This window comes from Lathyrus oleraceus, chromosome 4, assembly GCF_024323335.1.
Source record: "Lathyrus oleraceus cultivar Zhongwan6 chromosome 4, CAAS_Psat_ZW6_1.0, whole genome shotgun sequence".
NCBI lineage: Eukaryota > Viridiplantae > Streptophyta > Magnoliopsida > Fabales > Fabaceae > Lathyrus > Lathyrus oleraceus.
Genome location: NC_066582.1, coordinates 492,852,110 through 492,866,100, shown reverse-complemented (window position 1 = coordinate 492,866,100; position 13,991 = coordinate 492,852,110). Strand labels below are relative to the sequence as shown.

Below are 13,991 nucleotides of genomic sequence, written 5' to 3'. Positions count from 1 at the left end.
ATAATTAATACTATTTTAAACTTTAAAAATGATTTTATTTCACCTTTTAAATTTCAAAGTTTGTATTATACAATCATTAGTTAATTTTCTCCTCTAAAAATAAATCGATAAAATTATATAATTTATCATCAAATTTAATATCATAACTTAACTTTTTTTTCTTTGATTTTGCAATCAATTGATAAAATTGCTTTTTTATTAATAATTTCGATACACCAATTTACGTAACTTTCACATAACATTAGTGGTATTATGTCATAACATGATTAATAATCCCAATGTTCTATATTACTCCCTCCATCTTAAAATAAATGTCACATTTATCAAAAAAATTATTTTAAAATAAGTGTTCTTTTTAGTTTTCATTGTAATCTTAATTTTGATTTTCAATTGTATCCCTTAATTAATATTCATAATTTACTACTTTTTTCATATTACACTAATGAAAATTTAAATACAATAATAATAAACAAAAATAATTTGATAAAATTATTATTCTCTCTTTCCTTTATCACATTTTCTTAATTTATGTAAAAGTGTTCAATATAACAATCATTTTGAGATGGAAAGGTACTAAGTAGCATATTTTTTTATAAATAATTTTAAAATGTCCAATATTTTTAATTTTATATTTTTAATTATGAGATTAATTGTTATGCATTGCCAGTGTAAAAAGTTTTACACTGTCAATGCATCACAATCATCCGTTTGTATTACTTTTTAAGTGATTAAAATAAAAGTCAAACATTTTGAATAAATCAATGGTTGTGATTAACTGAGAGTATAAAAAATCTTTACACTGTCAATGTATATCAATTAAATTCTTTAATCATTACTATTTGTATTACTCTTAATTTAATATCTTTCAATTTTATATTTAGATAAAGATAAATAAACCAATACATGATAATATTAATATATTTTTTTTCATTTATATAACTCACTTTCAGCTAAAAATGTGAATGAATATCCATGAGGCAAATAATATAATCTCCATGTCGACTCCATTAATTTTATATTATATATAATATAATATATATATATATATATATATATATATATATATATATATATATATTATATATATATATATATATATATATATATATATATATATATATATATGGGTATTCTCTAGGTGGATAATATGCGGGTTTTAAGATATGCGTGAATATTTTTAGATATTCATGAATAACTTTCTCTTTTGAAATTAACTTTATAAAAAAATATTTCTAGTTTCTTATAAAGACACAAAATTTTATCATCACATAACATTTATACCATTCACTCTCAATTTAATAACAAATTTTTATCATATTAATTTCCTACTTTTTCACAAAAACATAATAACATTCAAACATAATATCCATAAATTTTTATTTTTAATAAAAAATGAAAGATATTGAGAATCAAGAAATTATTAAATTGAGAGAGGAGTATGAAGGAAGACACTGGTTGGACAGAGGAAGAGCGGTAATAGCTGATTGAAATTGTTGAAGTGATGTTTGAAGTGTAGAAAAAATTTAAATATGAAATTGTCAAATAAAATTTGTATGGAGTGAGAAAGATTTTCTTCAAAAAAAAACTTATAATATTTTAAAAAATCAAAAGACAAAGTATAATAAACGAGTGAGGTTTAAATAATTTATATAATTTCTTAACGGATACGAATATTCGCGGACATCATTAAATTTGCATCCATATCCATTAAAAAATGAATATTTAAATATTCATTTATTATATCCACAAATATCGATTAAGCTATCCGCCCCATTTCCGTGACGAATTTTATCTACGGGTATGAACTTTTTGTCATTCCTATAAGCACTTTCTACAACACTCATCATTTTTTGTCATTTAAGAGATTAGCAAACTACAACGAGATTTATTATGGGGTATTGAAGAGAGGAAGAATATGAATTGGTTAAGTTGGTTTCAAGTTTGCAAGGCTAAAAAAATGGAGGGCTTGTAGTCAAGCATAATGAATGGTTTAATCTAACAATGTTTAGCAAGTGGAAATGGTGAATTCTCAATGAGCACGTGGAAATTTAGAATTATCTTTTGTCTTATAGGTATGGTGACATCAAAGCAAAGACCTTTGATGGTGTAAACCCTATGAGTGGCAAGAGGGACTCTCTATGCTGGAGGAATCCAATAAGTTCTTCACATGTGGATGAACTAAATTGGTTTACAAGTAACTTAATATGTATATTAGATAATAAAGATATTGAGTTCTGGAAGCATAACCGGTTAGGGAATGAACCCCTTTGTAGCCTATTCCCAACCTTATTTGTCTATGCAATGTTAGGATTTTGATTTTGAGAATTCCTGGAACTAAGACACTATTATAAATGATAATCGACCGATAAAAGTGTTAGGAAGTCTGGGAGAGTTGGAAGCACCAACATGACTAATGCCCCAGGATCACGAGAGATTGAGACACCACATCTCAACCAAAAACCTTAAGTTGTTAGGTAAATGAGTTATCTCTTTTATAAATCCAACATTTCACCCATTCATAGACAATGTGGGGCTTTAATCACTCACACTTGTATCAAAAATTCTCTCTCGCAAGTGTGAGTCCCCCACATCCTATAATAGGATCCAACATCGAATCCAGCTCCCGCTTCTCCCATAAAGCCGAATCGAGCTTTGATACCACTGTTGGAGAGTCGGGAGCACCAATATGACTAATGCTCTAGGATCACAAGAGAGGGAGACACCATATCTCAACCCAAAAACCTTAAAGTGTTAGGTAAATGAGTTCTCTCTCTTATAAATCAACTATTCCACCCATTCATAGCCAATGTGGGGCTTTAATCACTCACACTTGCACCCAATAAGAAGTGAGTGAGGCTTAATTGGAGAATATGCTTGTCAGTTTGCATGGAGTATAGTCTAAGCAGAAAGTGGTTGATAGCTCTGTGTAATAGAGGAATAAAAATGGTTTATTTCTCAAAAAAAGCTCTATGGTGGTTGATTGTTTTAATGCATGTTCTATGTTTACAAATATTATGCAAAGAGAGTTGGATATTATGTGGCAGTCGAAAGTTCCAAGATAAATTCAAGTTTTTGGATGGAGGCTCATACTCAATAAGCTAACCACAAAAGTGAATTTACATTGAAAATAAGTCATACATATAAGTCATAACCTTGTTTGCTCAGTCTATTTTGGAGATGAAGAAACAACTATTCATTTGTTATTGGTTTGTCCTTCCACGACTCAACTGTGGAGGCAAGTTTGTCATTGGCTTAGTATGTATATGAAGGGAATGGAAAACTCCATTGCTGACAACTTCAAGGAGTTTTATAAAAATCTAAAAGAAAGAGTTAAAGGTAATATGATATGTTTGTTGTGGTTGCCAATTTTTTGGTCTATTTGGTTTAGAAAGGAGTGGAAGAAGCTTTGGCTCATATCAACTTGGTCTCTTGGAAATAGTTTGTAGTTAGATATAGAGGAATTGATGAGTGTATGTTGTTAGAATGGATTGACAATAATACGATGCCTTGTATCCTAAGAGAAACCTAAGTGTATTTGTAATGAATTTAGTACCCCTTATACCCTTTAAAATACATTTTTTAATTAAAAAACACTTAATGTATGTGAGTCATGTTATTTTATATGACTCATTTTGAAAGTGAGTCTTTGAGAGAGTATTAACAAAAAGAGAATTAGTAGCACTACTATCACAACCACATTAGTATAATTAATATAATGCTATCTTGACACCTATTTATGATATTAATATTTACACTATATATATTATTCATCGTATTTATACGATAAAAAATGTTTTTTTTAAATAAAAATTATATTTATAAATAGTGCATGAATAATGATTATTAATAATAAAATAAAATTGATTAATAAAATATAAAAAGTTGGTTAATGAAGTGATGAAATTGGTTAATAAACACTAAGACATTAAAAATAATTTTTAATAGTAAAATAAAATTGATTAATGGAAAGTAAAAAATTGATTAATGAAGTGATAAAATTATTTAATAAACGTTCATATATTAAAAATAGTTTTTCATAATAAAATAAAGTTGGTTAATGAAAAATAAAATGTTGGTTAATAAAATTATGAAGTTGGTTAATAAACACCATATATTTAAAATAATTTTTAATAATAAAATAAAGTTGGTTAATAAAAAGTAAAAAATTGATTAATAAAGTGATGAAATTAATTAATAAAATATTTGAATATTAAAAATAGTTTTTTGTAATAAAGCAAAATTGATTAATAAAAAATAAAATGTTGATTAATAAAATTATGAAATTAATTAATAAATACACAGATATTAAGAATAAATTTTAATAGTAAAATAAAGTTGGTTAATGAAATTTAACTAATCAAAACTACATTCTATTATAATATTGAAACACAAATATGAGTTCTTGACAATATTACAAAATAAAATTACTAATATTTTATTTAATTTTTGTCATTTATCACTATATATTCTAATATCAAATATAAAAGAAAGTTTGATCAGCAAAAATTAATATATTTAATCTAAATATATAAATACTTTTTATATTTGTTCATAAGAAAAAAATATGGACAGTAATATAAAATATATGTACACTCTCAATTAATTAGAGACGTGTGTTATCTAAATTAATTTTTCAATTATAAAATATTAATATAATATAAATTAGTATTATAATTCTATTGAATGATGATATAAAATTAATTTACACCGACAATATATTATCTTTGATATTTTTTTTCATATCACTTTAAAATAATTATACAAAATATAAATCCTATTATTATTAATGATATTAATTTTTTATTATACTTTTAAATATTTATTATTCTCTTGTTTAAATTTTTTTATTGCAATTACCTAAATTTAATTTCATAAAATCTTTATTAATTTTTTTGTAATGAGTATATTTCTTAATATTTATGAAAGTAATAAAACTTTATATTACAAAACAGAAGTAGTTTTTGTCAATCAAATATTTTATATATATTCAAGATAAGTGAAAATATTGATTTAAGAATAATTTTGAAAAAGAAAAAAAATCTAGTAATAAATTAAAAAGAACTAGCTAAAGACAATATTTCAAAGTTCAAACTCTCTCTCTCTCTCCTACACAGCATTTGCAGCCAAAAAAAAGCACAGAAAGAAACAAACACAAGAATAAAAGGAGATTATTAGCGCAAACATCTCACTCATTTTTCGCTAATTCTTCTTCTTCTTCTCGTGATCTGTGCACTCTCAGCTCAATTTCTCACTACTCCATAATCCATACATCATTTCACTTTTTTCTTCTTCAAAACCCCTTCTTCAAGTTTCACCCAACCCATCAATTTTTTACCCATTTCACCTTTTGGAATTTGGAAACTGCAAAAAAGGTTAGATTTTTTGAGCTGGGTTTTCTGTATTTCATCTAAAAATCCATTCTTTTCTTACACTTTAACTTTTTTTTATACATGTATATGTATTTATACGTATGTATCTATGTATGTATGTATATGTTTGTTTAAAAGGTTGGTGCATTATATGAAAACTATAGTGAGTTGGGTTTGCAATTTGCATTTTGCTGGCACGCTTTATTATCTGTTTATGACTTTGACTTTTGTTTTCTTGTGTTCATACATGATTTATGATTTGTTATTGTGCTTCACTTCTTGCTTTTGTTTGATGCTATTTATGGATTGGATTCTTAACACAAATTTTTTCACTTAGTTTTTTGTCTTCATCATAATTGACTGCTTCTGCAACCAATTAGATTCATTCCAAAGGTTTCTCAACTGCTTGGATTTGTGGTATTTGATTTGCTTCTGTATTGATTGTTTCTGTTATAATTTTGTTGGTTCAATTTCCTCATTTCTAGGGTACTTGAGTTTGTTGAGATTGGTTTAGTTGACTTAGTCATTTGATTATTCAATTGAGAAATGGGTTTACTTTGAAACATGTAATAAAGGTTTAAGTTTAAGAGAGAAAAAGAAGGTTGTTTGACTCTCTTTTTCTTCTACCAAATTTCACCTCACTATGAAGTTCTTGTTGTTTCATATATCTTTCTTTAGAGGTTGAGAAAGCTTGTGTGACTGGTGAACTTAATAGATTGCTCATACAATTTTTCCCTCATTATAAGCTGCTTGATTATTAATTAAAGTGACACTAATGATCATTCTACGACCGTACCCGAGGTATTTGAGCCCTGTCCCTTGAAGTTACAAGACCAAACTCTTGTCAATGGGCCTTTTTAACGAGAGTTGTTTTCTAGATATGTTATCCCAACCTTGACGACCAAGTCATCAAAACTTTGATCTTTGAACAAGTGCGTCCTTTATTTTGGTTTATTCATGATAAGATTATAATTTGTATATTATATTTTGCAGGGCATCTTTTTTTTTGCCAAAGTAATGTCTTAGATACAATGATGAGACAGTTGTGACAAGTATATGGATCCACAGGCCTTTATTAGGTTGTCGATAGGCTCTCTAGGTTTGAGAAATATTGGAATTGAACTGAGCACTGGAAAATCCGAAATTCACAGTCTCTCTTCATCTTACGTTTGTGAGATACGGCTTCGAGGTTTTCCTGTTCAAACGTCGCCAGTCCCCTTGATAACCTCGGCCGATGTTATACATACACAGAACAGCGCTTCAAGCTTTTACCTCGAGGAATCTGATTTAAAAGCATTGTTAGCTCCTGGTTGTTTCTATAACCCTCATGCTTATTTGGAGATCGTCGTGTTTTCAGGGAAGAAGGGATCCCATTGTGGAGTTAGTGTCAAAAGACAGCAAATCGGCGTATTTAAAATGCAGGTTAGTCCTGAATGGTGCGAAGGAAAACCTTTGATTCTTTTTAACGGATGGATCGGTATTGGCAAAAACAAACAGGAAAATGGTAAACCAGGTGCAGAATTACATTTGAGAGTTAAACTAGATCCTGACCCTAGATATGTATTCCGGTTTGAAGATATAACAATATCGAGTCCTCAGGTAGTTCTGCTGCAAGGATTAATCAAACAGCCAATCTTCAGTTGCAAGTTTAGTAAAGACAGGGTTTCTCAGATGGATTCGTTGAGCACTTACTGGTCGGGTTCAAACGACGCGTCTGACGTAGACACTGAGAGACGAGAGAGAAAAGGGTGGAAGGTGAAGATACATGATCTATCTGGCTCGGCTGTAGCTGCAGCCTTCATAACAACTCCCTTTGTTCCGTCTTCGGGTTGTGATTGGGTTGCCAGATCCAACCCTGGAGCTTGGTTGATTGTTCGTCCCGATGTTGGTAGATCCGAGAGCTGGCAGCCGTGGGGAAAACTCGAAGCATGGCGCGAGCGAGGAATCAAAGACACTATATGCTGCAAATTCCATCTTCTATCCGAACCACAAGACGGAGGCAATTTTCTCATGTCAGAAATACATATAAATGCCGAAAAGGGTGGCGAGTTTTTCATTGATACCGAAAAACACATGAGAACTGTGACTTCTGCAACAACTCCAATACCTAGTCCACAAAGTAGCGGAGACTTTGGCGCGCTGAGTCCAGTTGTTGGAGGTTTCGTCATGAGCTGTAGAGTTCAAGGTGAAGGAAAGCGTAGCAAACCGTTAGTACAGCTGGCATTGCGACACGTGACATGCGTGGAAGATGCTGCTATCTTCATGGCACTTGCAGCAGCCGTTGACCTCAGTATCGAGGCGTGTAAACCTTTCCGAAGGAAGCTCAGAAGAGCGTTTCGAAACTCTGTGAAAAACAAGGGTAATTGATGATTATTAAACAATATCATGAATGAATGTGAATGGTTTTCATTGATGCAATGTTTACAAAAATTGTACAGCATAAGTTGCCACACATTGCTCTTTTGAAAATTCTTCAACTCATTAGCAATATGATGATGTATTTGGCTATATAACAATGTAACTTTTGTACTCTTAATTAAGATGCACAAAACAAGCTCTTAAACTAATGAACTTATCTAAATTTGACCTCATCTAGAAAAGCTTCTACCACTCATTGCTGCTTTATCATCTTTCTTTCATTATTGGTGTGACTTGGGTTCATGATTTACATAACAGAGTTGTTACTTTTTGACTGGTTAATCACTACAAAAAGTGAATATGCAATGCCTTTTGAACCTGTTGTTTTAATCACTATTCTGTATGTGATTATAGGATATAGATCACACTCAAATAAATAGGGTATAGATCATACTCAAATGACCAAACTATCTGTTATATAATTTAATATAATGAGATTATAGGATATAGATCACACTCAAATGACCAAATTATCAGTTACTCCATATAATTTTAATAAAGATATACTAAATTGTGAAACTACATTGTTGAAAAACGTGCTCAAGCTCAAGGATGCTAGCAGCAAGGTTCTGAGTTCTAACTTCCAAATTATCAACAATGGTAACATAGAATTTCTATCATACTTCTTGATGTGTTCTGGGTGGCTAAAGTTGAAGGATGTGTTTGTGCCACATAGTGATTACTTTTGTTCCTACTTCTAAAAAGTGTTTTAAGAGTCACACGCTACAAAATTTTGTATGGCTTGAAAATAAAATAGGTTTGTAAGTGCGATATTCATCTTACAAATTGTTTGGCAAAAATATATTAGGTCCAATCACAATTTTAAGACTAAATTAGAACCTATTTAAAATTCATCGAACCCGAATAATCAACCATCTAAATGCATCAAGTCTAATATTACTGAGGATATTGAAATATATATATCTTGAAAAATATAATTATAATTGAGAACAATCCTTATTTTTAAAAAACAATCATATTTTATAGGATTGCGTTATATCCAACAACAATTTTAAGAATAACTAAGAGTGGACAGATATTAAGAGGGTTAGAATATGTTCTAATATGATGATTTTGTTCACATTATTGTTACCTTATATAAAGATGGGATGTCGAAAAAGTTATGGTTACGAGCTTGAGCGAAACTTTTTTTCATGAGTATGTTTGATGATCTAGGCTATTGCACTAGAATTGAATGTTGGGTGTTGAAAAGCTCACATGGTGCATAGATAATTTCTTAAGGATCCAAAATGTGTGGGTTGTATATTTTGAATAGTTCTACTATTATTGATCATGTATTATTATATAGTCAAGATTTTTATGACAAAATTAAGTTATGGTATTTGAGATTAGGACATGTCATTGAAAGAGATTTAGTTGAACTTGCTTAGCAAGGGTTCTTAAGGAGTGGGAAGTTGAAAAAATTGAATTTTTATGATAATTGCGTACTAGACAAATAACACACTATGAATTTTGGGAGGGGTACGCATAGTTTTATTAGACATTTTTAGTATGTTCACTTAGATCTATGAAGCCCAGTAAGGGTAACAATTCATGGGGTAGATTCTATTTCATATATATTATTGATGATTTCTCTAGAACAATATGAGTCAACATTTTAAAAAAGTAAAAGTGATATCTTTGAAAGATTTAATAAATTATAAACTCTTATATTAAATCAATTAGAAACTAAACTGACTATTTTGATAACTGACAACGGGTTGGAGTTTGTTTCAGATCATTTTAATGAGTTTTTGTAAGAAATGAGGTATCAAAATGCTCTGTTGTTGTCACACCTTAAAAAAATGGCCTAACATAATGCATGAATATAACCATTTTTGAAAAAGTAAGGTGTATGTTGCTGGAAGTCGGATTACCAAAGAGTTTATGAAATGAAGTTATTGCTACATCAACTTATCTTGTCAACAATCGTTCATCCATAAGAATAAATTTCAAGAAACCTATGAAAGTTTGGAGTGACAAACACGTATACTTCTCAAATTTGAAGAATTTTTGGAGCTTTAGTATTTGCACATATCAAACAATACAAACTTAAAGCTAGTGTTGGAAAGTGTGTCTTTATTGATTATTCTAAAGAGGTGAAACGTTACAAACTATTGAAGATTAATCTTGGAAGATCAAAAAATTTCGTAAGCATGGATGTTACTTTTGATAAAACCAATATAAGGATGAAGTGAAAATATTAGGAGGTTAAAGAATAGGAAATTATGGTGAAGAAGATTTAGTTCGAGGTGAAGTTTCTTACTAGTGAGACTCGAGACAATGAGGTAATTGAGACTCGTGGTTCTATGGAGGGGAAACCTACATTGGCTCTTAATTATCATTTTGGTTGTGATAGATTTAAGAGGAAGATTTTTCTAACTCAGAGGTATGATTATGCTCATCTTATTTGTTATTCTTTGAATGTGGGTGTGTTAGCTGACCAATTTCGGCCAAAGAAATCAGTTCGACTGAGGAATCCGTCAGAGCAGCATCAACAGGAAGGTGAACACAACCATGGGTTGACATTTGTAGGTTTGGTCGAAGTCGAAATACTTGAATGGTGAAGGCAGTCGTGGGCAATCAAATAACATGGGTATTTTTTGACAAACATGGGGAAAGTGGACCGACACATGGCATCACAAGATGATTTTGTAACCCCCATAGTTACTTTTATTTAGTATTTAAACAAGTGCTAGAGGAGATTCTAGAGGGTGACATTTTGAACATTTTCAATAGGAGTAAAACTTGAAGTACCAAAGTATTTACGAGAAAAGAGTCAATCTCCTTACAAAAAATGTACTTTTCCTCCATTTTATATTTATAAGTCATTTAATCTTACCCAAATTTACCTTTGATTTCTTGCTTTACTATTTATACATTCCCGTTCATCTTACTTTTACCATATCCTTAACTCATCAAGAGTTACGTTTACACTTTTTAAATCTTTCAAAAATATTATTTACCAAAACGCCATACGCTCAAAAACTAAGTCTAAGACTTTATAGCCGGCCCTACAAGTAACCCTCTCATAGGAAGGCTAGAGATTGTTGACGAACCAACAGGATGAAGCGTTACAAGACTCGGAACCAAAGACCTTCAGAAAGTAGTCAAAAGTAAATATATTCAAAGATGGTTAAGGGTGGTAAATGATGAGATGTATTCATTGATAAATAACCATATTTGAGAGCTTGTGAGACTATATAAGAAACAAATAGTGATTAGATGTGAATGGATATTTAAGAATAAGAATGATATTTTAGGAATTTAATAACTAAGGTTTAAGGTAAGATTTGTAGCAAAACGTTTCACTCAGGTGAAAGAGATTGATTATAATTAAATATTTTCAATTGTGGTAAAATATTATTCTATAAGGTTACTTATGGTTATTGTAAATCAATATAATCTTGAGTTGGAACAGTTGAACGTCAAAACAACTTTCTTACATGGAGACCAAGAAGAGACAATCTACGTGGAGCAACATGAAGATTTTGTAAAAGATAAGGCTAAGGTATATTTGTTGAAAAATATTTATACAGATTGAAACAAATTTCAAAGTAGTGATATCATGTCTTTGAGGAACTTCTTCTTAAATGTTGAATTATAAGAAGTAATCATGACAATTGTGTATACATATTGAGGAGGAACGATAAAGTCATTCTCCATCTTCTTCTGTATGTTGATGATATTTTGATGTAAAGATCTAGCAAGATATAGATTGATAAACTCAATGAGATATTGAATGGTGAACTTGAGATGAAATATCTTAGTGAGGCTAAAGAATCACGAGGATGGGTATCATGGAAAGCTTAAATAAAAGTGAATTTTTCTTATCTCAATGTAATTGCTTAAAGAAAGTGGTTGAGAGGTTTATAATGCAAGATGCTAAAAATGTCAACACTTCTTTGGATCATCACATGAAGCTTTCAGATTAGTAAAGTCCTCAAATCCAGGAATAGAATAAGATAACGGAAAGTACTCAACATGAAAGTGGGGTTTGAAGCATTATGTATGATGTGGTTTGTAGTAGATTAGACTTGGCATATACAGTCATCATAGTAAGCCGGCTTATGGAAAATCTTGGTCAGGTTCTTTGGAAAGCTTTGAAGTGTGTGTTAAGGTATTTGAATGGTCTTTAAATGGTGGTTTGAAGTACACAAATTCAAATCAAAAGGAAAATGCTTTGGAGAGTTTTGTATATTTAGACTATGCAAGTAATGTAGACACTAGAAAATTTCTACCAAGTTTTGCGTTTACGTTGTTTGGTACAACTATAATTGGAAGGAAAGTCAATAATCATTGGTTGTGTTATCTACTACTCAAGCGAAGTATATTTCTCTTTAGAAGGGGTTGAAAAAGACATATGACTGAGAGGCATGATTTAGGGGGTTATGTATCACTCAAGAATATGTAAATAAAATTTGTGATAGTCAAAGTGTCATTCACTTGACCAATCATCATGTTTATCATGAAAGGACAAAAAACATTGATTTTGTTTGAATTTCATAAGAGAGATGATCGAGTCAAATAATATTTTAGTTCTGAAGATGCCCTCAGAAGAGAATCCAACAAATGTTCACCAAACTATTGCTAAGATCAAGATTCAAGCATTGCTTGGACTTGATCAATTTTTTTTTTGAAGAGTAATTCAAGATTTAGAGAGAGTAACAAGGTGGTTTATGTTTAAATTGGCCTCACAAATTGTTTAAATTCAAAGTGGAGATTTGTGATATCCCAACCTAATTATTGATTAAAAGATACAAGTATTTCATAAATTAATAGATTTAGAAGGATATGTGATATCCCAACCTAATTATTGATTAAAAGATACAAGTATTTCATAAATTAATAGATTTAGAAGGATAAAGGGTAAAATTAATATTGTTATTTTGGTCATTTGACAAGTATTAATGTATAGTATGAAGTCATCTTATTAGAAAATTAAATTTTAATCCATTTCTATTTCACCTAAATTGAGATTAAGGCATTAAGAGCATATTTGGAAAATATCAATTGTTAGTGAAGGGAAAAAGAGTCATTTTGAATTTACATTATATATACCTTATCCTTGAAGAGGAAATCAAAACTTCTTCCCCTCTTTGGGAGGTAGTTCATGTTTTGAAGAACAAAGAGGGGAGCACAACGTGAACAACCCATGTTTGAATTCAAAGCACATTCTTCTGCATATTTCTTCATAGTTTCAAATTAAGTTCCTTCACGTCCCCTCTTTTTTTACCATTGTTCTAAGGTAATTTATGATTGAAATATGAGGTGCATAAATTCATCAAGTTGAAGGATGAAAATTGTGCGATGTTGCATGTGAGTTTATATGTATACTCTTGATAAACTCTTTATAACTTTTCCCATATAAATTTTTATTGGATGATACTAAAATTACTAAAAACTAGACATAATTATGCATGAAATAGCATTTGTAATTTCTTGATTTCATTAGATTATGATTGAGATAATTGAGCTGTAAGTTCTAATTTGTGACCATGTATTTTGCATGATGGTACTCTAATTATTTGGTCATATATTCTTGTATATCAATTGGATTGAGCTTATTTTCGTGTTATTGGAAACTAAACTTTATTGTATTAAACATAGGTAATGGTTTTATTCAATTACATTGACAATTGGTAGATAAAATAAAGTACACAATGATCATATTTCTATTGCGCTATTTGTTTTAGTAATCTAGAATTTTGTTTCATAAAATTGTACTAATTAAAGAATTTTCTTATAAAGCAGACATCTTATTAGTAAGATAGACAAAATGACATTTCCAACGAATATTCGTTTACTAAAATCTGACTCAGCTTGTATTGAGATTACAAGTCGAAGTTGAGATCTTATGGGTAGAAAACAAAAATTTAGATTGTTTAGAGAGAAATGCATGCACACAAGATGATCGAGGATTTTAAAGTTTACATTGTGTAAGAATATTTTGTAATTCTAGAATAACTAAGTAATTAATATGGATCAAATGATTAAGATTGCTATATACCAATGTGTATTTGTTAGTGTTTGAGGCACTTTAGTGAGGGGAGAAAGACAGAATAAAGAAATAAGGATTGTATTATTAAATTGAATTATAATACTGAATTATAAAGTGTGTATTTATATACACCTAAGTGACTTGAATACTAAGTAAAATAACAAACTAAGTAACAAACCCTAAACTCTAATTAGTTGTGGGCT

The 13,991-nt window shown here is 29.8% G+C and overlaps 1 protein-coding gene across 2 annotated transcripts; it reads left to right on the top strand.

Annotated features, from left to right (window-relative positions):
- The first annotated feature begins 5,082 nt into the window (after positions 1-5,082).
- Positions 5,083-7,960, top strand: LOC127076636 (uncharacterized). 2 transcript variants are annotated; one of them, XM_051018343.1, is made up of 2 exons: positions 5,083-5,372; positions 6,363-7,960. In XM_051018343.1, the coding sequence occupies exon 2, from the start codon at positions 6,426-6,428 to the stop codon at positions 7,734-7,736; it is 1,311 nt and encodes a 436-aa protein (XP_050874300.1). In that variant the 5' UTR covers positions 5,083-5,372; positions 6,363-6,425; the 3' UTR covers positions 7,737-7,960. The 2 variants fall into 2 exon arrangements, with proteins under 2 accessions (XP_050874300.1, XP_050874301.1); XM_051018344.1 differs by lacking the exon at positions 5,083-5,372 and adding an exon at positions 5,417-5,786.
- Positions 7,961-13,991: the final 6,031 nt, after the last annotated feature.

What these genes read in the sequence shown, in the direction of transcription:
- LOC127076636 (XM_051018343.1), top strand. Translation starts at nt 6,426, where the DNA reads ATGGATCCACAGGCCTTTATTAGGTTGTCGATAGGCTCTCTAGGTTTG.